This window comes from Epinephelus lanceolatus, chromosome 8 (genome assembly GCF_041903045.1).
Source record: "Epinephelus lanceolatus isolate andai-2023 chromosome 8, ASM4190304v1, whole genome shotgun sequence".
In the NCBI taxonomy this organism is placed as follows: domain Eukaryota; kingdom Metazoa; phylum Chordata; class Actinopteri; order Perciformes; family Serranidae; genus Epinephelus; species Epinephelus lanceolatus.
Window position 1 is genome coordinate 31,650,715 of NC_135741.1, and position 27,825 is coordinate 31,678,539.

The following is a 27,825-nucleotide window of genomic DNA, read 5'->3' on the forward strand; positions in this document are numbered from 1 at the left end:
TTTCTGTTTCTTTGGTTATAACCCAAACGTTACATTGCCATCTGTAGTGAAACAATTAATCCTCGCACCTTTCACAGCTGCAAAGAGGACAAGTCTTAAAAACTGGTTGAAACCAAGCATTGTGCTGACTAGAGCCTGTGCTGTATTGTTTTATATTAGTCTTGTAGAAAAATCTACAGCCAAGGTTAATGATGCAAAAACTGAGACACACAATGAAGTTAATAGTTGAGTCTACTGAAGGCCTGTATGTGTATTTCTGTGTCGCTCCGTTTTTGGATATGTGTATTTCTAATTGGCACAACAAACCACACAACACAGACATACTCATTTGAAAGCAGACCTTTATACATATTTACAAAAAGAAAAACAAAGTCTCCGCACATGAGAGATCAGTTGAAGACAGATCATTCCGTCTGCAAAGAAATCGTTCTGGAAAAATCACGAGAGACGAATATTGACACTGAGATGTAAACACAGCAAAACAGAGTGAAACACAAGAGGCCGTTGTAATGAACGAGGAGCAGCTCTGCACCAACGTCTTTGAGGAGGAAACACTAAATGTTTAAAACCGTCCGCCATAAAAATGTCTCGTAGGAGTTTCGCCTCCTACTCGTGTGGTGTCCTGGATCTGGATCTGACACAAATATACACACATTACACACTCATATACACACTACATCCACAAGCCAGAGACCATACAAGCTTTATTATTTTCATATTTTTTAGGTTGTTGGAATTGATGCATACTTAAATGAGAGTAGAGACAAAACAGAAACTCTTACACTGGCAGCATGCTCAAAGTGAAATCAAAGTTTGTGTCTTCTCTCGAGAAAAATGGAGGCTATGAGCCTGAAAACAAGCGTCACATTTGGCTTTGTTTGCCTGAGGGTGTGTGTCCTGGCTCGCAGAACGTGTTAACATTTCTGCACAGCCTGCTTTTTTAATTTGCCAACATGATGGTGCCTGAAAGCTGGTCGACAGTCATGTGAGCGCATATAGAGAGCCAAAATCCCTCTGCTTTTCCTTGCTAGCCGTTGTCGTTAGCATCTGTAATATAATAGTGAGATGTTTCTTTTATCCGTCTCTCTGAGGAATTAAATGTCCCTGAGGTTTCATGTCCATTTTTAAATGTTTGACGAGCTTCCCCCATTTTCAGTCTTGGTGCCAAGCTAAGCTAACCAGCTAATGGCGGTAGCTAAACTCAGCAAGAAAGCAACAGATTTCCCAAAATGTAGAAGTATTCCTTGAAGCTACTGTATTTTCAACTGAACTGGTTGGTAGAGTATACCATTTAGACTAATATATAACAATGATTATTTTGTTGGCATTAACAGTTAGCAGCTTCCGTACTGTACTGACATTTTATCTTGCCTAAAGTATAAAGGTGTTAACATTTTATTACACTAAATGACAGCCATATATCTAGAACAAAAAACGCCAGTACCATGTTCTTTAGAAAGGCCTCCATTTAGAAATTCATTGAGTTTGAGGCGCTAGCTCATGTGCAGCCGTTAGCTAGAAACTTTGATTCTCTATACTTTCATGTTTTTGGTGTATGCTTAATACTTTGAGGAAAAAGATACAACAACAAAAATACACCAATTATTATACTGTTAGCATTCAACGGCCCCCACAAGACTTACAAACAGTAGCCTATGTTAGTGGCTACGTTTCATAAGATGTTTGCAACTGCTCACAGCATAACTATTTTTACTTGTCGTACCCTGAACGTTACATTTGACAGCAGACTGAGAACACACCAAACCCTGATTTCACTTGGAGCATACTGCCAGCTTCACATTTCTGAGAAATGGCTATACCTGACACTTGTACACAACATTCAACAGTGACTCAAACAAACACACTCCCATATAAACTCGCTCTCTCTCTCTCTTTACTCAAACACACACATTCAAACGTAGCTCAGTGCGGGTTCACTCTTTAATGTGGCCAAAGCCGAGGAGCCAAGCCCATGTTAATCTTCTGCAGGCTCTCTCTGCTCCGAGTCGGTCTGGTTTATTTTTCTTGCAGCATCAAAAGTGTCTCCGATCCGTTGCTGAGCTCCCTGTTTGGTAGATTTACTGGCTTGGCCTCTCGCTCTGATCCCACTCATGTCAAACACACAGATGCAAACTGTACAAGCACACACACACACACACACACACACACTCACTCACTCACTCACTCACTCACAGACACACACAAAACTAGCAGTGCAAAGGGACTGGAAACCTGCAGGACCCAGCATGGATATATTTACTCTAATAGACTGTAGGCAGACTTGCATGCTCAGCATCATCATTGCGGGATGAAATTAAATATATGAAAAGACCAGAGGCTGTTATTATTGAACTAAACCATGCATGTAAATGCATCATCTCCCAGTAAACCATACAAAATAAAGCTAAGTTTTAATTTAGTGAGTCTGTCTGGCTTCCTGCTTCTCCCACTCCATTTTTTCTGTGAACTACAGATTTTAGTTCCTGCTGCCTTGAGCCGAAGCAGTTTTTACTTTTAAATGATGTGTGGGATGAGCCAGATTCTCAAAAATATAACCATTAACTTTTTGATCCCATTGAAATGGTGCCATGAGTTACACATATGTTAATCAATTTAAAAAAAATAATTTCACAACAGAGTTCGTTGTAGGTTTGTCATAGTACCATTTTGTTTTGTGTGAAACCGCTCAGGGAACTACGTCTTTCGTCTTGCACGATATACGTCACCTACACCAGTTAGCTAGGTACCATAGCTCTGTTCCACGCACAGACGTAAATTCATCCCACCTGATGTGTTTAATCCAGTGACTCCTGGTCTTTTTATTAGCTTGGTAGCAAAACACAAGCGAGGCCTGTTGCTCATCTGAGTATATTTTCATTCGAAATGCACAGGCTTTGTAGCTTCAGTGAGAGAGAAAGCTATGACATCACTAATGCGATGTGGGTTGTCTTTCAAATTAGAGTCTTACAACAATTTGCAGCTTTCTTGAGTTGCAAAATCATCTTTTAATTTGACAAAATCATGGCACAATTCAAACGGGAAACAAAAGGTTTTTCGTCTCTCGTCTTATATTTTTTTCCCGAAACACGATTCAATGGTGGGCCACCGGAAGGGGAGGGACTACGCCTCTTTATTTCCACAAGTAGGAGTGGGAATGTGCATCAACAGAAGCAGATGGCAACAATTACAAATGTTATAAAAGAAAAAAGAATACTGTGCAGACTTGCGGGCACACAAACATACTGTACAGGCATAAATACACACAAAGACAGACCAACACAAATGTGGAATGAGCGTCCAGTTTGTGAGACATTGTGGTTGAACTGATCGATTTGGGAGCTTGATGTATTCCCCCAAAAATCTGACCTCAACTTCTGACACAAGCAGTTTCACTCCAGACTACAGAAATAAATACCACTAAGAAGAAAGTTAAATAGAGGTGGAACAAAGTTGTGTTGGTTTAACATTTTAACATTAAGAACAAATCACAATTTACTGCCTTGTAAAGTCCCTTAAGTCGATCAAATCCCACACGCCAGAGTCCGTTTGACGCCAGTCCTGTTTAGCACTTTCTCAAGTTCCAACTTCGTATAATAAGGGCTTCATTATAATACATCGGGCCTGCTTCATGATTTACAGCCAGATGTCATTAGCAGCTGGAGCTACAGGACCAGCAATATATTACTTTTTTAGTTGAGCTGGAACACACTCAAAGTCACTGATGGCCCACGTTGGGTCCTGAGCCATAGGTTGAAAACATGCATATTCTGTACAGAGTCTTTTGGAAGTTCAGTTCATGCGTCGGTCCTCTTCGAAACGTGTTTTCTTGTCCATGTCATATCAAACACTACTGAAAAAATCTTTCTAAAAGCATCTTGATATTCTACACAGCTCAGTATGCTGAGTTAACTGACCTCACCAAAGTTACAATAAAAACAGTTTCAGTATCTACGTGCTAGAAATATGATTTTGGAAGCTAGCAATTAAAATATCCCTCTTTTGCCAAACATGTCTGGTAGCAGTGACTCTGGTTATGATGCTTTAGACCCATTAAAACCATTTAAAACAGATTCAATCATGAATGTCAGGAGGAACATTTTTTGACTTACATGAGAGGCTTCATTGTGCCTCGTCTAATAGCAGCTAAACTGTTCTTTTCCCAGCAACTTACAAAGGAAAGAAAAATGTGTAGATTTGTCAGCAAACTGGAGTTGATGTGCAGATGTTACTTTTGTCCTACGTCACACTAAACATCTTTCCTAAATCTGTACACTGTCCTCGTGGGATTCCAGACAAACTAAACCAACACTAAGAATAGGATTTTTCCTGATGTTATAAAACACACCAGATCCACCGTCTTCATCTCTGCTCACTTTTTCCCACACCTACACTAAGCTCTCTGCTGCGTGGCAGTGCCCGATATATGCGTAGGATCTCTGAACCTTGAGGGGAACATAATGGAAACATCTCCTGCAGTGTGTCTGTACGGCTGCAACGTCCTGGGAAAGCAGATCTGTAACCTCATCAAAGCAGTCGTCCTGCTTTTTTTTCGGCCTTTCATCTTTATGGTCACAGTCCGTCATCTCGCGGTCAGACCCCACCTATCTGAAGAAACCAGCCAAACTCTCACTGTAGGTGAACTGTTGGTGAACATCCAGGAAAAGATGCTCAACAGTGCTATTTACTGCCAAGTAATTACCTGCTTAAAGCCCTCGCTATAACTGCTCATTAATTTCCAAACAAATGCCCACATCACAGAGAATATTTGGACACTTTTCTTGTACCGTCTCTTTTTTGTCTAAGTTTAGCTGTTGTTAGGCTAACAGCAAACAGTTGTAAGAACTGTCTCTACTGATGTGTTCAAGGATGCTCAGACGTTTGAGTGAAGAGCAGCCAAATCCTTTTCGCCACATGTATGTTTGTTTGTCCTCTTGCTCCCATTTTCAGACAAGAGCCTGTTGACCAAATCTTTCGAGCATCTGACCCCCAATTCTATGAAGGACGGCCAAGGATGGAGTGTCCTTGAAATCTGAACTCAACACATTGTAAAGTTTGGAAAATGCTGCTTGCATCAAAAAACCTTTGAAATCTTGGGCATTCTGCATGTTTGTGTCAGATGCTTTCAAAGCGTACTGACTTTAATAGAAAGCAGCGTCTGCCTGGAAGATACAAAATCAATCTAAACACATCTGTTCTGCTTTGGAAAATAATTGGCAGTGTGTATGTCATTTATAATCAATGGGCAAAAACATGCAAAGCATGTATGACCAGTATGGTCTTTTAAGGCAGCGCTAATTTAAGAGGGGTTGGATGATTTTTTAAATGCTGAATATCTAAAAAAAAAAATTTCTCTGTGGAGGCTCCAGATCTTAAACATCCTCTCCCATGTCCTCCTCACGGCACAGAGTCAGTTAAACTGAGTGATCTGAACGTGCCGTTCATCCTTCATTCGACATGCTACGCAGCCTATGCTATTCTACTTTTTTTTTTATTCACAAGTCTTTTGTCACGATGCAACAGTCTTTGTTGTTCACATCCTTCTGTACATACTTCAGTTTGTTTTTGTGTAGCTTAGTTTGAAAGTTCGTCACTATAATGAAAGGATGCCTCTTTTGTTTGTAGATAAGTGCATGCGCATGTCATAGTCTCATACAGTATGTGTGTGTCTCAGTGTATAAGTTAAGTGTGTGTGTGGGTGTACATGTGTGTGTCTTAGTGTGGACGTTAACATAAATGTGTGTGTGTGTGTGTGTGTGTTTAAGTCACTGAAAATACGCCCTCCTTTTCCGCGACACATTCAAGCGCTCCTCGGTGCCCTCTGCTGCAGCTTGCTCCTGCTCTTCCTCCCCGCTGCTCTTCCTCCCCCTCCTCCTCCTCCACCTCCTCCTCTTCCTCCCCCATGCTTGTGCCTCTCCGCCCTCTCTTTCTCCTTGATCGGGGCCAACATGATGTCACCGTGGCGACGGTGGTTGCGTGGGGGTCGGTATCCTAGTGCCCGGCAGTGCTGGCCGATGTTTCCAGGATGAATCAGCGCCATCACGTCCTCGTACCAGGGCTGGGTCCCTGCGCTCTGGTAAGATGAGGCGGACCAGGAAGCGAGGAGGCGATTGGCCGAGGGGCTCCAGACGGTGAGGCGGACAGTGACGGCGGTCCAGTGGTAGCCATGCTCTTCCACCTGGCAGTGGTAGACACCGCCGTGAGACAGCTCCGCTTGACGAATCAGGACGCCCCGCTCTATCACCACCAGCTGGTCACCTGTGACCACCTGGAGAGAGAGAGAGAGAGAGCAGGAGATCAGAGGAGGTTCAAGTTTAAGTTCAAGTTCTTTATTTATCATATGCAGAAAGGTGAAAGGAAATTGGTGCTACATGCATCATTAAAGTAGAAGGCTGGTGGACAAGTATTGGACAGTGTTTATATCCACCAGTATTAATGTTCTTGAACACTAAAGGACAGCATTACAGTAAAACGTGTGTGTGTGTGTGTGTACCTGGTTTAGTTCAGGACTGTTCTCTCCAGCCTGTTTGTACCAGGTAACAGCAGCATGTCTGGATCGGGGAAGACACTCCAGGTAGGTGCTGTTTCCCTCAGCAACCACCATCATCCTCTGCTCCGCCTCCACCTGCAGCCCGGCTGAATGAAATTGAAGCAAAGACGTCACTGGTTAGAGAACTAGTTTTTGTTTGGTTTTAATTTTGTTTCCTTTTTTGCGGAGAACTCAGTCCCTGGTTCTCTCTTTATTAGCTGCAACCAGCAGCTCTGAGGCTCGTAGAGCTGTCGCAGTGAAGGAGTTTCCTTTGTGGTGATAAAGGGTGGCTCAACAGCGTGATATATAGTAAAACTGCAATTTTTTGTTGTTTTTGCACATTGCTTCATTTATCCTGACTGGAGTGCTTTGTAAGTAAGCTTTATATATTGCTGCTTTTCAAATGACAAAGACGACAGTTTTTAAACAAATTAAATACTTGTTCATTGTTAAATGTAGAACACAGAGACAGTAAAAACGCAATAAGGGGCACGGCATTTTTTCAGCTTACACACTTCAGTTGCATCTAGTTGCTATGATATGAAATATCCATAGGAGTAAAAATGGCAGCACAACGTAGAGTGCTTGCTCTGGATGGAGGGAAGATTGAAGCATGTAAAGAGAGAGGACGGACCTGCTGGACTGTGTGGGCTCATAATTAATTTCTCCTCCATTGTTGCTCAATTGGTCTTTGTGGTATTTGCCATGCCCCTGCTCCACTGTGAGTTGACATCTGGGTAAAAAGTGACAATGACCAGCACAGCATTTTACCCAAAGGTGAATGTGTTCCAACTGTCAGCCACCAGAAAAAAGAAAAGGCCAACGTGTAGCGCTCAGTTTTGCAGCTCGAAACGCTACTCGTCATTTGTTGCAGAGTGCACATATACAGAGCTTCCATAAGAGAAGGAGAATAACATGGATATAGCAGTAGTGGCAGTTGCTTGCCATCCCATGTGGATGGCTTGTCAAAGGCGTGGCATTGTGATATTGCGTTTATTGTAAAAGTCCTATTGGCTCCCTCTGTCTGTCCGCAAGTATTTCTCCAGCCTTTGGCGGCCACAGTTTTTGCCCTAAGACGCTGAAATTTGGCATGGAGGTCAAGTGTTTGTGAGGTTGTTTGTGAGTAAATGCATGCATGTGCGCATGTGGTCACAGCTATTATGAATTTGCACTTACCACTAATTTTATGTTTTTGCCTATTTAGAAAATACATTTATTTTACTTTATTGTCAGTGTTTTTTACTCATCTGTAGAGTTCATCTGGATCGAGGGTGGATGGGGGTCATATGTTGTGCAGATTATAAAGCTTCTTAATCACATATTCAATCATGTATTTGTTATTTGGGGCCATATAATTAAAACTGGCTGAAAAGCTGTCACTATTTTCATCTAAATGTATCTTACTGTTGCTGAGGCACTGTTAAAGCTGTTGTTACTGCGACTGCCTGCCAAACGTTACACCATTATAATTGTGTCAAGCACTGGTGTATTGCTGAGTGAACCAATATAGTACAGTAAATTAGCTCCTCACCTCCCTGTCTGACACACTGAGTTAGCGGATCCTCATCTTCCCCTAAGTGACGAGCATTCCTCCTGTAGAGAGAAAAACAGGATATTACATTAAATGAAGAATTACAACTCACTTTAAGAGGCTGCAATGTTCGTTACACCCTGTAATATGGAAGTGTTTAACTTATCCATCAACACACTGACAATGAGGACATGGTAATAATTCAGTTTAATCCACCTGGGAGCTTCACTTTGCTCAGCAAATTTCACACCAATTGGCCTTTTATATTATTGGATTTTGTGTGTGCAAAGTGGAGATTTTAGCTGATGGTAATGATGGTAGTACTAGAGAAAAGGTCCGGGCGTCACCAAAAACATTATAATTTGCAAGTTTCATGGAATATATCCATTTGTCATAGTCTGTAATGAGACCAAGTGTGGGTCAAGTGGAAAAAATGCTTAAAATTTAATCAGAAAGATTTGAGTTCAGATGTAATTTGAGCCACATTTCCAACTTTCAACAAATGTGGTTTAGATCTGATTTGAGAAGATCAAATCCATGTGTTTGTACTTTGCTGTTCAGACTTTAGAGAACAAAATCAACTTGTGGGAGATATGCTGCATAGTCATATCAGTATTGTTTGGAAAAACACATCTAATCCGATGTCCCTACCTGCGCACTGTGGGCATGTAGGGGCTGCAGGCGTGTCCATCCCAGGTGCAGTAGGGATCTCTGGCCAGGCAGCACTCAGCACAGGCCTGACCATACAGCTCACACTGGTACAGAGCCAGCTGGGACACACCCTCCTTGGAGCCCACAAACAACCACTGCTGGAGGAGGAGAGGAGGAGGGGGTGAAAGATAGAAATAGAGATGGAGGAGAAAACAATGGACAAGCAGGGGGAGGGAGGAGGCAGAGTGAGGGATGGTCGAGGAAGAAGGAGGGAGGAATGGAAGTAGGAAGGGGAAAGAGGAAGTAGGAAAGAGAAGGAGAGTAATAAATGAAGAGGAGCCAAGAGAGAAAGAAGGCATTCAGTTTGCACCCGTAAAACATAGAGACGCATTGACAATCAACAGCTAAACCAGATCCATCTTCACTATGAGTCACACATCCAACTCACACTGTGACGATGTCAGTGCGTGGCCATGGGAAGAGTGTGTGTGTGTGTGTGTGTGTGTGTGTGAAAGAGAAAGAGAAACATGGTTATGTTTGCTTTTTATAATCCTGATGTGTGTATGTGTGTGCGAACCAGCTTTAGATTTCTATTTCATGAAACCCAGACTATTTTAATAATGCAAAGTGTGTGTGTGTGTGTGTGTGTGTGTGTGTGTGTGTGTGCGCGCGCGTATGTGTGGCATCTCTTCATTACTGCACCGACTGAGGTAGGGTAACCATAGAAACTGGTGATGAAGCTGTCCTTGGAGATACAAGGTGGAGAGATGAGTGATAAGTGTGATGTTGTGCATGTTTGTGTGTGTGTGTGTGTGTGTGTGTGTGTGTGTGTGTGTGTAGGGGAGTTTGGAAGTTTGAAAGTGAGTTTCTGTCTGTCTCTCATCTGTTACCTTTTTCTTTGAGAGTGCCATGGCTGTCACTGGTGATTTGTGCTGTGAGGAAGAGAGACAAGAAATCGAGTTTAAATTGAGACAAAAAATGAAACTGTCGCGCTAGACAGATAGATAGATAGATAGATAGATAGATAGATAGATAGATAGACAGACAGAAACAGAGACAGTTAAAAGAGAGGGTCAACACATGTTGAATCAATTTCTAAGAATAAATAAGACAGTAAGAAAAATAAATAATTTGTCTGAACATCTCTGGGTGCGGCTGCAAACCCAATATCAGCTTTCAATCATCCACATCACTTTCAAAGGGTTTCACAAAGCACATATAGAAAAAAACAAGCTCAGACCTTGCTCAGACAAAGAAATCTTAACCACATCAGTCAATACAGAATTCTTATGAATTTGAGCCTGGAGTGGAATACACACTGAGCTGAATTGTGAATACTGTGACCTGCGGTTTTAGGAAAAATAGTCTTGATAATGACGTGCAGCTGTAGACTTTTATGCAAAGTATGTTATAAAATGGTGTACAGTAAATGTGTTGTTTCATACCTTGGAAAACACAATATAGAGTATAATTGTATCCTTTAAAAGCGAGTACATAAAGGAAATGGTTTTATCCAACATCGTCATTATAGAATAGAATAGAAATTTATTGTCACTGTTTAATTGTTTTTAAAAGTGACAATAAATTTCTAAAACCATTTCCTTTATGTACTCGCTATTAAAGGAGCATACCACTGTGTTTGCCAGTTGTATCTTCTTAAATCATGCTTTACAATATTGCTGACTATCTGCAATGTCAGCCATTCATACCGTAGTGTTTCACTATGTATAAGTCATTGGTTTTTACTGATTTCCGTACTGTATGAACAGTACAGTAGGTCGACAGCTGAAACTCTTTATAGAAGGGTAATTCATCACAGTGAACACCATTTTTGTTGTACGGCAGTAGTCTTATATGCAGACTAAGGTTATCGTGATATTGCTGTTTTGGCGATAACCATTTAAAAAATAAAATATTTAGTTCATGTTATTAATTCACATATGATAATATTGTGTAAATAATCCACCACTTCCTTCCCCCTTCCCAAACATCATCTGGCTGCCTTTACACTTTCCATTAAATGTAATCGCTCTTTTTGTACACTTTTGTACAGTTATGGTTTCAGACTCTCTCCATCTCCCTGAACTCATATTTTGAGTGCAATTCATTTCCCAAAAAAAAAACAGACAAAGTTAAAGACATATTTGACTGGTAGCATTATTTTTTTTCCCTACCCAAATTTTCTATAAATATCACAATAATATTGTTATCCTTCCCTGTTGAAAATTCAGTGCTGCATGACGTCTTGACAATAATGTTACTCTAAGGTTGAAGAGTCTGATATGATTTTCATACCACAAGTAAATGAATGGACACAAATGGCTGCGTGAAAGGCAGCAACATACATTCAAAAATCTGAAACACAACAACTAAATCTGCAGAATAATGCTGTTGTGCAAAGTACACAGATGTAAAGTTCATAAAAAATACCGTGAAACATGCTGGTGTAGAGAGTACACTATGTTTTTCTATACCTGAAAGACCTGCAGCTGTTCCAGAGTTACCTCCTGACTCTGACCGTGTTCTCTGTGCAGATGGATGGCCTTCAGCACGAGGCCCGAGTCTGCAGAAGTTAAAAACATGTATAAATATATAGTCATTGCGAAAAAAACATCCATGTTGGGGCTAAAATGCCAAGCACACAAATCTACACTCTCAAAAACTTCAAAGAGAACGTCCTCCCCACACACTCTACCTGTGCCGATGAACAGGACATCGTAGGTGCCGTCCACGGCCTCGACTCTATCCACCAGCAGTTTGCTGAATTTGTAGTGGACACCCACTCTGACCAGGAGGGGGCGCTCTCCCAGTGGCAGCACATTTTCCTAAAACAGTGTGACAAAATGCAATACATTAGATGTGATGTACAATTGATTTATTGCATTTCTGTTAAATCATATTTGTCAGTGTTGGACTGCACGGTGTCCCTCTGGTGAGGACTGTCACTTCCACTTTTTAATCTCACTTAAGTATTTGGATGGAAATCGAGGGATAGTGTGCTGACCTGACTGTAAAATAGGCCACAGTCTAATTAAATTAGATTGGTGTAATTTTAAAAAGTGACATATCAGCTGAACCTGCAGCAGCGGGTGAGTCCTGCTGAAGAAGATGACGTCGTCTGGATACTCTCTGGTCGAGCTGTAACTTCCATACGTGCTGCTGGGACACTGAGAGAGAGAAGGGGGGGAATGGAAAAGGATAAATACGTCTTGAAGACATTGAGACATTTTTATTCAATACATGTTCAACTTTAAAGCAGTTGCCTGAAGGAGTTTTGGGTAACTTACAGTCCCTGGCCGTGGGTAGGGCACCTTGCCTGTAAACTCTGCCCACTTGTACTGAGGTCCCTCCTTGTGAAGAAAGTTTCCCTTGAAAGCCCGAACCACGTCCTCCATTCGATAAACGCACACTGCTGAACCATTCAGGATGTCACTGCGGATAGACAAGAAAGAAATGAGAACTGTCATTCATCACAGTCAGACTCATATAATCTTTCCATCCATTATTCCTCCAGCACGCATGAATAAAAACATGATCTGAGCTGAATGTCTTTAAAGGATTCACTTGATGAGCTGAGGTGGTCTTAAAGCGGTAAATTAAATAAGAAAGTGATGTACTGTATGTACTGTATGAATAGCTGTGAGTCATTGTGGCTTTTCAGCTTGAACGCATCAGTTGACTGAATGCGCTCCAAACCAAAGTCCAACTTAGATGAATGTGCTGCTTTTAGCACGAGTCCCCACCACAACACACCCCATCCACTGCAGTTAAGCTCATGGTTAACATTTGGCTAAGTGTACGTGAGTTACAGATTCCAGCTGAATTTGAGGGGCAGAGCTGCTTCGAACAGACCAGTGTTGTGATGGATCAGGGTGGTTTCCTTCAGCTCAGACGGCTGACACATACAGGGCCCTGTGTTACACCCGGCACACAGCTGTCAGTGCTAATTTCAGACTGATGGAGTTTCGATTTTTACAGCCAGCGCCCACGTTCGTAAGTAGCAAATGTTCTTCTGCCCATCTGTGCATCCATGGGTGTGCAGGTTTTCTGAGGTGTGGTTGGGCACATTGTTGGCATACTGATATTCCGAGGCAGCAGAAAGCGACAGCGCCAACGACCAACAAAAACCCCCAAACTTATTTGGCTGAGCATTTTCTTGCTCTTTAAAGGCCACATTATTCAGATAGTCAGATGTGCTACATAGGCGGGTTCACAACACGCTTGCACTCAGTTTGTTACACTCACAGGGATGTGTTTATGGGTTGCATGTGGGTAAAATGCTACATCATTAACGATGAAAATATTAAATGAGGCTCGGCCTAAGTTCAATCAGATGACTTTCTGCTTTATCCATTCACAATTTTCTCTTTATCCAACTCCCCAATCAGCTGACTATGGGTGTTCCCTCTGCTGTCAAACTTTGACATGATCTCCTTCAGCCATTCATGTTGCTGCTGCCAAACTTTCAACCTGTTCTCCTCTCTGCTCCTATCAGCTGCCATTTTAGGCTGAATCGTCGCACCCTCCTCCACCCCATTCACCAATAGTCAGCCAAGGACAAGCTCAATAAAAGCCCACTCCTCTTAACATCCAGATCCTCAGCTCCCTCTTCATCTCATCTCATCACCACCACCAGCTTCTAGACTCCACAGTGAGGGGATCCCTAATCTACTGCGTCTTTACCAATCTCCTGGAATAGATGACGTCACAATGTCTTACTTATGTGCACATGCAAATGAATATTCTTTTCTCTCAGAGTGAGTCTCTCCTGACTGAACTACATTCTCTAAAATGTGAACATAGCAGAGAGCAGAGCAGAGCTGCAAAGCTGCTGTCTGACTTTTTTTTACGAGAGAAACTGTATGTAGTTATTCATGTGGACCAGAAAACTTCATTGAGTATTTCAAAAGCTAAAAGTTTAGCTCTGTTTTCTCTGTCAAGTCCCACAACATGTGCTACAATGACATTACTGCTCCTACTGCTCTTACTGCATTACGCTCAGCAGAAAACTGCTCGCTTCTCCAATTTGCCGAATCCACTACGTAAATGACAGTGCTCCATGTGCAGGCACATCTGGCTTATAAAGGGAATGGGAGATTAATGTTACCCTCAAAACACTCCTATGATTATGGGACAAAATCAACCCCTTTTGCCCTTGCACTTTACTTTGTGCCCAGATTATGGACCATTTAACTAGCAAAGGTTGAGTTGGACACGCCCTAAATGCACTTGCATCGTGCACTTTAGACCATGCATTGTAGATTGTTTAAATAGGCCCCACAGTATGTGAGTCTAATTTTTCTATGGGGGGAAACTATTTCTTCTCCCCTTTACAGAAAGGTCAGAGGTCGCACTCCATAAGTCAGAGGTCCTGTGGCTGGTCTGGATTTAGTGTGTTGCTCAGTGGTACTTCAGAAAGGAAAAAGTCTTTCAACGTGAGCTTAAAACCCTGGCACTCTCTGTGAATTTGAATGTAAACTGAGATGCCTTTTTCTCCCAAGTTTTATGACATGGGTGGTTGATGGTGATGATGGATACTTCATTTTTTTGTAGAAATACTTTATAATATAACTATTAATGAGTGAAGATCCAAACAAGTGGACAGGAGAGGTTAAAGAATTTAGTGGCTAAAATGTATCAGTTCCTGACAAATTTGCAATTATTTGATCAGTTATGTCTATTTTAAATAAACTCCTCGAACAAACAAAAAAATGAAGGGATGTATGAATGAGGAAAAAGCAGATAAGTTAATAAATGAACATAAATATGAACGAGGAGGAAATTAATGAATGAAAAACACAAATAAGCAAACCAACAAATGAATGAACACAAACTTCTCCAAAACATCCATGCAAACTCCCTCTATATGTACTGCATGTGATAAATGAAGAGATGATCCAATGAAAAACAAAATGAAACATGCAAATAACAGAGGACAGCTCCACAGCCTGCACTCTCCACTTCATCACAGGGGACAAAAACCTCAGTGTGTGCAATCATGAGTGAGCCAGAAGGAGAAGTTTCCATTCAGAGGGAATGACCTTCCTGCACTCTGCAGTTCTGTGGTTGGGACCCCACCCTGGGTGATGCTTTGGATTTCTGTCCGTTCCCCGCTGAGATTCCAGACACTTTCCAAAACCCAGAAAAAGAACCAACTCCCTGCTCTGCCATGCCAAATGCCGTCATACCTCTGCAGCTACTGTGGAGCTCCAGCGTCCACTTCAGAAACCGGGTTATTCTCAGAGCATGCAGTATCATTGTTAAGTTCAGTGGAAATTGTTGCTCGCTCGCTCATTTGATTGGGCTTTTCCTCACTTTATATTTCCCTCCACTTAATTTCACCCAGCGCCTGGGTCTTGTATCCGTGCACCTGTTTTCTGCCTTTCAGAATGTCGGTGTTAATGAGAGCCTCTTTTTTTTGAGTATCAGACTTTTTCTGTCCGTCTGTCTGTCTTCCATCTATCGTGTAGTTTTCTGTGTTGGTGTCATGGCCCTGTCCCTGAAGGGGCAGAAAAATGCCTTTCTCCTCCTCCCTATAATGATTGTCTCTTAACATGCGAACAAATAGCCATTTTGTATTCTAACAGAAAGCATATTGTTTATGGACTCTAATCAAACCCATTTCAGGGCTGCTTCATATTTTCCATGTTTTGACATGTTTTTTAATCAAGTTTTCAGTTGCACAGTTTGTTGTTGTTCAGGTTTGACCTCTGGAAGATGCATTTGTAATTTGATGGCTGAAAAAACAGTTGAAAGCTGCAGCTTCTGTTTGATTCACTGCAGCAATTGTGCAATTGGAGAAACACCATGATGGTCACATGTCGTGTGGAAGTAACACGCACACAATTAGCCTCATAGGCTGGTATGAGTGTTGCTATATTTCCATAAATCATCCTGATGAATCTCTGTTTGTGTAAGGAAAATATGACATGGCTCAAACTCGAGCCTCTCCCATCCCACACCCACACCCACACCCACATAAACACACACACAGTCTCTTCCTGTATCACAGTCAGAGCACTGATGATGATGATGATGATGATGATGATGATGATGATTTGATGGTAAAGGCTCACATGAGCTCCATTTTGTTAACATGAATGTGTTTTATTCATGAGTCAAAGTGTGTGTATCTGTCAGTATGTGACATCATCTCTGTGTCACACATTACATTGTGACATCATGTGACAGATTCGGTCTCAGCTGCATTATTGTGTTATTGACAAGTTTTTTCTAGGTACCTTTTTTTAAGTACTGTAATTCTTAATATAATGATAATAATAACCTCTTGAAAACAGCATGTATTTAAGTCGTCATTTCATGAAGCACTAGAATTTATCCTTAGAAATGACATGTCTCTGTGGTGTATTGATGAACAGGTGTCAAGTCAGTGGTGAGAAATCTTCTCCTCATGAATCGTCACGAACTAAAACATCATAATCATCTCCACTGTCATCTGCAGTCTAATTAAATGCTTTGACTTTTATCTATTATGCTAAATTTCTTTTTAAACAGCGACAGTGCCTGATGCAGCTGCTTTGACCAAGAAGTTTGATTTTCAACCAGCATGATTAATTTATTAATTTATTTTCAGGAAATCATATTTACACCTATAAGGCTTCCAGTCCTTCTCTTATCGTCCACTCTTCTGAACTCTAGAGGTCTTTCTTTTACAAGAGAGAAGAAGATTTTTGCTGTCCTGCACTATATCACAAAACAGCTGAGCCTATATATATCTGTAGGGGTTGTTAATCAATACCAATGACTCAATGCAGTTTTTTTTTTTACTATGAGCAATCACAAACTCTCCACCCTGTGGGAATTCAAGACACTCCCAGTGCATCCCACCCACCATCATACTGGCTCTTTCAACCCTTAAACAAGGATACAAAGAGTACAAAGTGCCATTTAAAGTTACTCAAGTGTATTCCCTTGTTTTTATCTTTACAGAGGTACACACCTGGAGGTGGTAAACAGGCCATAGATGAGAGGGTTCTTCTTGTCTTTCCCCTGGAGGATAAAGATGTCTTCTAAATTGCGGGAACAAGGAAAGGAGGGAGAGATCAGGAAAAGAGGGGGGAAGGAGACAAAGAGGTAAAACATTAGTTAAGCCAGAGTAAAAATCACAACAGTGTCTGAACAACTGGAGGAGTTTGATTAGTGTTGCACCTGTGTGTGTGTGGGTATCTATCACTCTGACTGTGTGACTAATAGCGTTGGGCGTGCTGGCAGCATGGCTGGCTGGCTGCTTGTAATGAATCTGTAGCCATTAATAACCAGCCACAGTGGGAGAGCTAAGCGCCGAGTCCTCCACAGGAGAACAACACCTGCTGTCACACACACTAACACCACGCCTCGGTCTTCACTCTCCATCTCAAACGCAGCGAATCACAACATCTGATACGTATTTCTCACTCCGATGGCGGCCCCTCACACAGCGCAATCAGGTGGAGTGTGGATTATCGCTCTCTCCATCTGTCTGTCTTTAAAACCTCAGACACCACTGGCATTATGGATTTTTAAATGGTGTTCTAGCTTTGAAGAAATTACACTGATTGGCTCCTTGGTGATGTTTATATTCATATATAACATGGTAAATCAAACACCAAATGTCTGATCTTGACAGATTTTAAAGAGATGATAATTTTTTGCACCGCAACTTTGATTCATGACATCAATCAAAGCTCTATGTACTGATGGCACTGGACAGCAGATCAGAATGAATCAGCTACAACACCGATAAAAATGAATCTACTATAAAAAAATGCATTAATTTCATTCATTGTTCATGGAATAATGTTCCGGTGAGTGTGTCCCCTTTTTGTTTGTATCTTGAAATACATATAAGTCCATCAAAATTAAACAGGTTATATTTATTTTGGTAGACTTGGATAAAAACAAACATGGTGCCTGAGATATTGTGTGAAACAAATAAAACAAAGCGCTGTTCCATAAAATCCATATCCTGTTGTTTCTCTCTTTGGGGTAATCACTGTCATTTTCCGAAATTACAGTGGTAATGAAGCATGTCACATATAGATGAAAGTATTAATGAACAGATGACAGGATACAAAAAAAAAACAAAACAGATGGCAGGAGTCAGGAGACAAAAATTGTCTTCTAAAAGTCTCTCATTTACAGACTTTCTATCAAACACATCATGTATGTATCAGCATGTTTACAATAAAACTCCATGGGGTGTAAGTGCAAAACTAGTCCATGAATCCAGACATCCGCAAAATACTCACTGAGTGGGCAAATAGACGCCCTGTCATAATAAGTACAGATTAGTGTAGTCTGACTCAGGGCTGCCCACAGAAATAGCTTGGCCCTAGAAAAGGTCCAGTGAATGGGCCTTTCTGAATTTGCTTTACTCATGTCAAGGTATAAATGTAAACTGACTGAGAGAGACGGGGCTACACAGGCACTATCTTTCTTTTCCTCATAGGAAGTGATGGTGCTTGATGGCTCCTTCACTGACGCTAGCTACCTCTTGGCTAGAAACGTTAGCTCTAATGATAGTCTTCTGGCTGTCATCTGCCCCTTCAGCCTGTTTGGGAGCTGCCCACTGAGCTGACTGAAAAAAAGTTGGCCATTACTTTCCAGCTCCCACTTTCTCTTCACTTTTCTTTCCTCGCATCCAAATTTATGTGCAGGTCCTTTTTTTTTTTAACCTGCAAAACATACTCAGACCACCTAGTGGCTGGGCCCCAGAAGGCTTCCCCCCTTAACCCCCTTATAGGTGGCCCTGGTCTGATCACAGGATATAGACATATAAGATTGGCACTGGCCGCCTATTTCAGACTCAATTCGCCTCCTCTTCTGCTGTCACCTGACACTAATTTACAAGGGCACCGTCACTGCATCCTGGGCTTAGTGCCACTCAAAAAGATAGTGATTTGTTTAAAAAATACAAACAACCCAGAGCATTTCTTTCCCATGTTGAATTATGAAGGGCTCAGGCAGACCCGTCTCTAGTGCAGAGCACTTAAACAAAGTGTGGTGTCAAGTCTGGCCATGTGAGACTACGGTTAGTGTGACAAACATTATAACACAACACTGGTTCAATTTCGACAAACTGTGATGAATTCTGGAGCTACGTTCTTGTGTTTTAAAACACTGATCCACAGTCTTGATATTTTCATATTTCTAGTGTTGCTCATCGTTGTTTAATTCATATGTCTGCTGTCACAGCAGAGACAAGACCTTGATTTTTGGTTTATTTAAATCATAATAAATCACAGTTTTTTTTGTTTTGCACTTTTGCCTCAGATAAGAGTTGGGAATGTTTTCATCATCATATCACAACGGTGAAGAACAGAGCCCTTTGTTTTCTGTGTGGCATGCTGTGATAATCTATAAATACATGACTTGACTTGGCTCCTTGGGTACGCTGAGACAAGTAACTTTAAAAGTCTTAGAAACTCTATAAAAAGGTTTCACCCGGAAAGTACTCAGGTTGATATCGAGATACAAAGACTTTGTCAACCTTTGCCGCAATAAAGGTTGAAAAAGGATGTTCAAAACAGGGTCTGGATGTGCTCTGCCCTTATTCTCTTCTCCTTGTCTCCTCTCCTCATTTCCTCTCCTCTCCCACGATGAGGCAGAGATGTTGTTGTGGTGATGGAGACAGCGAAGCGTATCGCTGTTCCCACATTCCCAACGTTCCTGCTGCTTCAGATGGCCTCCATGGAACTACAACCCCGCAGGAAGTCTAATCTCATCTTATCACACACACACACACACACACACACACACACACACACTTGCCACACATAGTGAAAGATTCGGGAGCGCATCACATCAAGCAAAAGAAATGAAAGCCTGTATGGCCCCATGCATGCACCCACACACACACCAACTGTGGGGACCAAAGCACACAGTTGAACACACGCTGATACTGTACGTATAGACACACACAGAATCAGCAGGCCCCTCGGGGCAGAGCAGAGAGGACTGTGGGTAGTCTGCAGCCTGCAGCGTACACATTGCTCACACCCTCCATCCTTTATTTAATGTATCACTCCATTATTAAGTTCTCTTTCGCGCTTCTCCTGCTTTGCTTTGGCTCATTTGTGCAGTTATCTCTCTCTTTACTCGTGTTCCTGTCCTCTATCACTCCTTACCGCATTTTATTCATACTGTATATCAATTTCTTTCACCTGCTCTCCATTAAAAAAACCCCAAACATTTATTGCAAGTTTTCTTTCCTGCTCACATCTTCCCAAAAATGCCCCTCTCTCTTCAGCTCCTCTCATCAATCAAAACCTTTATCATCTCTTGATTTTCTTTTTTTCCTCCTACTTGTCTTGACGTTTTTTATGGCGGTTTTGCTTTATTACTCCAGATGATATATATGCTGTTTGGTGAACCCTTTCATCCAAAGCACCTCAAACTTTTTTCAAGGAAGGGATGAGCCAGAGTCAAAAGAAGGGCATCAGAAGATTTACATCTAAACCTGCAGTGCTGAGTTTTATAGCTGCACAGCCAGCCTGGTGCAAGACATTTCTGTACAGATGAAAGACAGACTCCTTCTAAACCTGGCGGGAACATGTTGACCGAATGATCGGACTGGAGTCTGATAGAGCGAATAAATGGATAAAATCCATTTGTAGGTGCATCCAAATATGCAGTCAAAGTCTGATCATCCAGTCACATCTACAGAGGTGGTCGGAGCCATATTTGGTCACGCTGACGACAAAGTGTTGACACAGTTTGTCTGCAGGACACATGTTTGAGTGGTGTAGTCATAAATAAACCTAGATGTGCAGAGGTTAAGAACAAGGAAGCAAGAAAAGATGTAGCAGCCAGTTTATACAGATACTTGTGGCAGTAAACTGGAACTCAAACTCTCATCAGGATTCAAGCAGGACAGATGTGTTTATCATTAAACTAAAAGAACAGTTATTTCCCAGAAAGCCAAGTGAGTCCTGACTTGGTTATTTGCAAGTTAAAAGATTTCTAGACACGTAGGTTAAAACTGTTACATAATGTTTAGCAGATGGCCTTATGCAGAGCAACTGACATCAAGACAAAGCTACTAAATCAAACCATTGTAGTGATCAGGTGAAGTGAATTTAGGACAAATAATAATGGATTCACTGGAATGGACCAAAAAGTTAGTCACAGTAGCCCTTGAGTGGACTCACATTTTTTCAGTTGTACTACTGCACCTTTTTTTTGCTGCATCATTATAGACAAAGCACTGCAGAATATGGCAGGCTATAAACTATTACAAACCAAGACTTGACTACAAAACTAGAGAGAGAAGATGGAAACAAAGGGAAGCACTACACAGAATACCACGACTCATTTCAGTTTGCTGCTCCCATGCTAACTGTTAATGACGTCTGCTAAACTACTTTTGAACCGACTGCTGGCACAAACTGATCTACTGATGGGAACATCATCAGATTTTCAAATCTTGGACTAAGGGAATATTGACCCGTTAGTAGTGCTAAAAGATCACCAAAGTGATTACAATTCATCCTGAGGCGGACATGAATGCCTGTACCAAATAGCAGCAAAACATGTTGAAATATTTCAGTCTGGAATAAAGTGACCAACCAACTGATCAAGGGACTGATGCTGCCATGCATGCCGCTTGCATGGCTAAAAATACTCCAAAAACCAAGAGCAAAACTGTACACCACTTGCTGGCAATGGAAAGATAATGAGGTGTTTTAAAGCCAGGTAGAAAGGAGGCCACAAAGCATGTAAAAGAAAATATACCACTATAAATATTGAAAAAGTACTGCGTAAACTTAATACAAACTTTGGTTAAGCCTTTAGGGAAAAGCTCTGAATCCCTGCCTTCTGCTTGAAAGTTAGTCAGTCTCTCTTTCTTCTCAGCACCTCAGTGTGCATTCAGCTTCACATGAAAACAAAGTTAAACTTTGGAAGACGCAGCCAGAACAACATTTTTCTTTTCCAGACTTTGAAGAAGACGTCTCGGGTTATTTACAGCTCAGCTTGGCAAAAATTCGCTCTTATCTCTCAGTGACAAGTTTAAATCGCACCTGATTTAGTGCCGTTCCACCTTGCCTCTACATCTCCCGTCAGTTTGATTTATTAAACTGTACTGACTTTAATGTCATTAATCTTTAACGGGGGAGGAAAAACACACACACATTCATCACAAACACTGAGTGCGAGAACTATGAAGCCAATCTGCTTCTGTGTGCAAAGTTATCTGACCAGGTGAGTCAAGGTGAACCTTTGATCGTTTTTCACGTTGCAGCAGAAAGGAATGCAAAATTGAAGTCATAAAATATGTACAGTGCAGCATTTTCATCATGTTGAAGTTAGAGGAAACATCCTCTCTCTCTGTTTTATCTTTTTAACCACATCTTTCTCTTTCACTGTCAGACAGCTGGCCACCATCTTAACAGTAATCCCTCGCTCTGAGCTGCTTCCCTTTCTCTGCCTTTCTCCTGCTCAATCTCCTTCTCGCTTTTTCTTTCTGTCTCTTTATCTTTTTTATCAGGTGCTCATCCCTCGTCCCTTTCTGCTCAAATCCACCTGGACTTCCTAGGATCCCTCTGGGCGTCTCTCAATCTCTTTGTTTCTCACTTTCCCCGTTCCTCCTAGTCTCCCTCCCTTCTGCTATCTCTCCATCCCTCCATCTCCCCGTCCATCTGTCTGTCTGGCCTATTTTCTCTGGAGGATTTCTCTTGTGTCTTCTTCTCTAAACAAAAAGCGGCTGTGTTCCCCTGAGGGAAGATAGTCTTGTCTAGCCCGTAGACCTGCAGCCTCAGCCCCTATCTTCCTCCTCCTCCTCCTCCTAATTGTCTGGCCATCACGCCCCAGGCAAACACCCCTATCCTCTCCATTTCTCTGCTCTTCCCCTCCCTGCCCAGCCACCCTGAATGCCAACATCCACCTCCTCCCTCCTCTTTCTTGTCACTTTTCTGACCGCACTCCCTGTCTTTATTTCCTCCTCGCCATCTTACAGTAATTTGCGAATAACAGCCCTGCCTCCATCTTGTCTGGTTCTTTAACCCCCACAGCTATTGGCCCTATTCCTCCTGCCACTGAACCTTTTTTTCTGTGACACATTTTCCCCCTCCAGGCACTGCTGTTATCCCCACCCTGATGTCTCTTTCAATTTTAGCATTAATGTCCAGATGGAGAAATTCATTTGGAAGATGCCTACACTTCCAAGGTGGCAATGAAGGACAATTTTCACCTGATGGTAAATGTCATGGTCTGGATACCTTTTGCCTCTGAAAATGCTTGGATTGTGTTCTTCAGAGTTACTGATCAGCAAATCTATAAGAGGAATATATCAGTGTTTCACTGTGATCGCTATGATTGGACTGCTATGGGGTGGTGGTTGATGGGCTGTGGTGTGTGGGGGTTGCTAACCCAGTTAATTACTAGGGGTGTAAATCACAAGTTTCATCACAATATTATTATTGTTATTATTATTACTGATTAAATTGACTCCACTAACACACATGAAACATGGCCACCCCTTGAAGGCAATGGCAGAGGAAACACTGTATAAATCAGGTCTTTCAAATTCATGATTTTCATTAGAGAATGCTCTCGTCCATTTAAAAAAAAAAAATACGATCTGAAATTCTTCCTTTAATTCCTTTAAAAGACCGGGAATCTGGCCAACATTAAAATGGCACTTGGCTGAACTAATAATTTACATTAAATAGGTTAAGGCCTTCAAATTCTCCTAATTTAGAATCCAAGCTTTACGTTCAGACTCCTGTCTGGTTATGTTTAGGCAACAAAAGCACTTTAGTTGAGGTTGGGAAAGATCAGGATTTTGGTTAAATGTTCATTAAAAAAAGGCAATTATTAATTGTCAACATTTTGCTGATACATTTAGTTTCATGCTTTTGTGACTCGTCAGGTATGTTGATTAGCAACATTTCTTCATTAGGTTTATAGAAAAGGTAATTTGCTTGGCATGTCGTTTCCCTCAAAAACCTAGACGTATATAGACATAATTTCTAAGAGACAGGGCTAGGAGAGGAGGATGATGTGAAAACTGTTGCGCATCATGGAAAACACCTCATACCCTCTTTCCGTCCTCCTGGTCAAACAGCAGAGCACTTTCAGTGAGAGACTGATCCAGCTCTGATGTGACAAGGACCGCCTGGACTCATACACCTTTCATTCTCTTTTAAACTATCTCATCCATCACTGCACTCTAAGTTTACAGTGTATGTTGCATTTGAATTTTGCAGTACTTGCACTTTGTCCACCACACACGGATATGCGTACAGTTAAAATCCTTGTGAATTGCTAAATACTGTATTGTTTTTTGCACATTATCTGTGCTTGTCTTTATTGCTAAGCTGCAGTTAATATTACAATGTCCCACTGTGATTAATAATTTACTCTGTCTAAATGTGTAAAAATCTTCCAACCGCAGCATTGTCTAAAGAAACCCTACATTTCCTCTACATCTCCTCTTTGTTTTCTCCTCCCTCTTCTTTCCTCCACCTCACTATCTGCTCGATCCTTTGCTATTAACCCCATTCCCCCTCCTTCCCTCCCACCAGCCCTCACACCCTTTTAGCTTCACTTCACCTCACTCACCCCCTCCATGTCCTTCAAGGAAAGATGCCTTTTGTCTGGGCTGTAGTATTTTCTGGTTTTGTCCTTCTCTTCTGTCTGTCCATTGCACCATTTTTTATTTCACACTCCTTGGTTGCATCAGCACGTTTCTAATTTTCTACACTGTAGAGAGATGTAAGAAAAAAAAGTACTGCCAACGATCAGTAAGAACCTTTCTTGCTTTCAAAACTTTGTTCATGCCCTCTCTCTCAGCACTAATTAGCCATCTTATTCCCCTTTAAGTAGTGGAGATGTGACTTCCCTGGTGTCACTTTCAGGCCACTGTAGCTCAAGGGGAATACGAAACTGGTGGCAGAGGGGAGGCTGTACCAGACACATGCGTAACTGGAGGCAAATTCTGCCACAATTTCCACTTTAGGAGTCTTGAATAACCTTTAAATACCAGACACATCTGAAATGATCTCTTAATTTTTCCATTTTCGTTTCCTTCCCAGGGAACAACATCTTTCTGTAGGCCAGAGCTCCTCTCTTCTTTTCCCCTCCTTTCTTCATCATCCACTTTCTTTACTTTTCCTGCCCTGAAGCCAAATGTATTTCCAGTCCTCTTCCTAATCAGCTATTCCTTCTCTTCACCTCTCTACTCCTCCTCTACCTTCTCCCTCACAGTGTTGGAGCAATAATGCTTTGATAACCTTTCTGCTCTCCTCATCTGCTTTCCTCTGCCTCTATTTTCCTCTTTTCCTCCTCCATTCCCTCCTCTTTCTTTCTTCTCTTGTCTGGTCAACACCTCATGCTGTAACCTCTACCCTCTTCCTCCTTGTCCTACTTCATCTTTTCTCTCTCACCATCTTCCTAAGCCTTCCTCCTCTGGCCAGCAGCTCCCCTCCTCCCTCCTCTCCCCCTCTATCTTTCTCCTCTGGTTCTCCTTCTGATAAACTGGGCTTCCATTCAAGTATTTTCACACAAGCCATGATGGATTAGAAAGGCTGAATGGAGGCGTCAAAACATGATTAATTTCTTTCAGTATCACAAAACATGTTTTCATACCCCCTTTAAACGGAAAGTGTTTTTGTTGATGAGGTAATTAAGCAGTAAATAGCAGAAATGCATTTGTCAGTTTAATCTGACAGGACGCGGCGTCCTGGTGGCTCAGTAGTACATGGTACTGCTCTGTCCTCAGCTCATATATGGACTGAGATATTATCTCTCCCTCCTCTCTCTGTTTTGACCTTTTTTAGTCTTAGAAGATACAATCAATCCAAAGAAAAATTTACTTGCAGAGTTACACAGTATGAACATGGCTTTGGATGACTGAATGTTGCCAATAAATTGTACAAAAGCCTTAAGGTGAAGTAGTTTGCATTAAGTCATTTTCTGACTTAACATACCAACTGACTTTTTGAGATATTTTTTCTATGATGAAAAACACTGTGGTTGATGTATTTGTTGTGGCATCTAAAACTAGCTTTCAGTTTATATTTACAACTTTATATACCAATTATTTAACGGTTTGCTTTGCATCCAAACATCCTGAGAGTTAAAATAGCAACTGTATGTTGGTCTCTCCATCCTCCCTCCATTTCCACCGCGCCCTCTTTTCTTTCTACATTTTGTTGAATCCACCAAACTCTTTCTTTCTGGCCTTTCACAGGCTTCACCTCATCATACCGAAGCGTGGTAAAGACGACAGCCCTCATTTTCTTTATCTTCCATCCCTCCATTCTTATTTATCCTTCAGACTACAACACATAGTTTATATTCTTCCTCTTCTTTCTCCCCACCTCTTTTTTATTCAAATGTGACACTGATTCCTCAGTGCAGTCCCAGACTGCTACAAACAAAATACTCCTCTTTCTCTACACTTTCCTGTTTGTTCCTCTCCCTCCCTCTATTCCCTGCCAGCATCAGCGGGTGATGTAGTGACAAAGATATGGGTGCTGTCTTATGTCTGGAAAATTGAATCTCTCACACACACAGTCAAAAATAGATGACGAAAATGCCTGAAAATACCTCAGTACCATGACACTGAGTCCGGCCACAGAGGGCTGTCTGTCTCCAGCACGAAAAACCTCATAGCATGACTCTCCGCCACAACAACTACAACCACAACAGCAGCAGTAAACAACAGAAAATGCTCTTCCTGTGAGACTCTGAGTACCTTCACTCTGAATGGGCAACAGGAGGAACATCTGTCCTTCATGAGAGAGAACACACTAAACGTGAACCACTTCCACTCAAATGTTTGGTTTTTAAATAATTATGGTGAGGCTTGACGTAGAATTTCACACAATAAGCGACACTGACGACATGTGCAGTGCGCCTCATAAAAGTTATCCTCTACAACTCCAGACACTAAAACAACTGAACAATAAACTCTTAGCGATCCTGGTCCATGAGTCAGTCCACGTGGCAGTCACGGACCAGATGCTGTGTTCAAAACAAAGCCAACTGTGAGGGTGTCCAAGATCTGAAATGTGAGAGTCAACAACTGAAAAAATACACTTAAGGAAAGAGAGGTGAATATTACAAGTCCTACAATTCAAGTTCAAGTTCAAGTTCCCTTTTGATCAACATGGAAGCATTTTCTGATCAATAATCCCTATTGACAGTTCATCATTTGTAATTTGTCTGGCTACCGCCACATAGCAACAGCCCCCAAGCCTCATGGGTGTTCTAGTATTAAGATCTGAATATGTTAACTCGAGAAAGACTCTAGTCGACTAACAGATTTGAACCCAAAACCTTCTTCCCACTTACTGTGTGAACAGAAAACAAAATATAAGTATATAATGGATTTGACGGGCATGGTATCGAATGGTTTTCACTTGTGTCACAGCACACACTGCCTTTTTGCATGTGCAAGTTGTGTGCAGCTAATATTTTCTTGTGATTTCTGTGACCCAGCACCCTCAAAATGTTCAGCAAATGTTAATGATAACTTTCACACACACACACACACACACACACACACCCCCAGGTGGGATCCACTGCTCTGCTGCTATGGGGGACCCGCAGACCGTCAAGGGTTTATGGGATTTGTAGTGTTTCTGTGTGGCGGAGCATAGCATAAACACAACACTGACAGCATTCTTTACCTGATAGGTTAATCTCCTGTATAAGGGTTTGTGGTTTTGTGTGTGTCGTGCTGAAGTGTATTCACAAACAAATTTGTATGCACCCTTATCAGATTTGTAAAACATGGCTGCAGGCATGTCGGGTGGAAATGTTTATGTTCCTGACAAGTCAGATCTGCCTTGTGTACACAGACAGGCTGAAGCTTAAGTGTGTAATGGCTCAAAAGCTGTGTGTGTGCGTCTGTGTGTGTGTGTGTGTGTGCGCGCGCGCATGTGCACCCATCTAAATGTTGCTTGATCTTGCGTGTGTCTGCATAACTTTTAGTGAAAGAAAAAGAGTGTAAGTTTTACTGTATGTGTTAATGTTCTGTATATGTTCACATAAATGGTAATTCTGTCTGAGTGTGAGAGTCATGAGGTTTACTCTGTTTACAAAGACAGCTAGATAAGGACTCAGTCCTGTCTCCACAATGCTTTCACCGTTTCCATGTTCTCTATCTGCA

General features: G+C 41.7%; 1 protein-coding gene across 2 annotated transcripts in view; it reads right to left on the reverse strand.

The window, feature by feature from the left end:
* Window positions 1-324: 324 nt before the first annotated feature.
* The window catches only part of sema3h (sema domain, immunoglobulin domain (Ig), short basic domain, secreted, (semaphorin) 3H), a 76,534-nt gene continuing 49,033 nt past the window's right edge, over window positions 325-27,825 (reverse strand). Inside the window, exons 9-18 of one of the 2 annotated variants that reach the window (XM_033629726.2) lie at window positions 16,669-16,738; window positions 11,996-12,140; window positions 11,786-11,875; window positions 11,404-11,533; window positions 11,183-11,271; window positions 9,599-9,640; window positions 8,709-8,863; window positions 8,058-8,119; window positions 6,491-6,633; window positions 325-6,265 (exon numbers count right to left, since the gene is read on the reverse strand). In XM_033629726.2, the coding sequence (XP_033485617.1) occupies window positions 5,798-6,265; window positions 6,491-6,633; window positions 8,058-8,119; window positions 8,709-8,863; window positions 9,599-9,640; window positions 11,183-11,271; window positions 11,404-11,533; window positions 11,786-11,875; window positions 11,996-12,140; window positions 16,669-16,738 (1,394 nt within the window). In that variant the 3' untranslated portion in view covers window positions 325-5,797. Of the gene's footprint in view, window positions 6,266-6,490; window positions 6,634-8,057; window positions 8,120-8,708; window positions 8,867-9,598; window positions 9,641-11,182; window positions 11,272-11,403; window positions 11,534-11,785; window positions 11,876-11,995; window positions 12,141-16,668; window positions 16,739-27,825 lie in introns of both variants that reach the window. The other variant, XM_033629725.2, reaches the window with a different exon arrangement.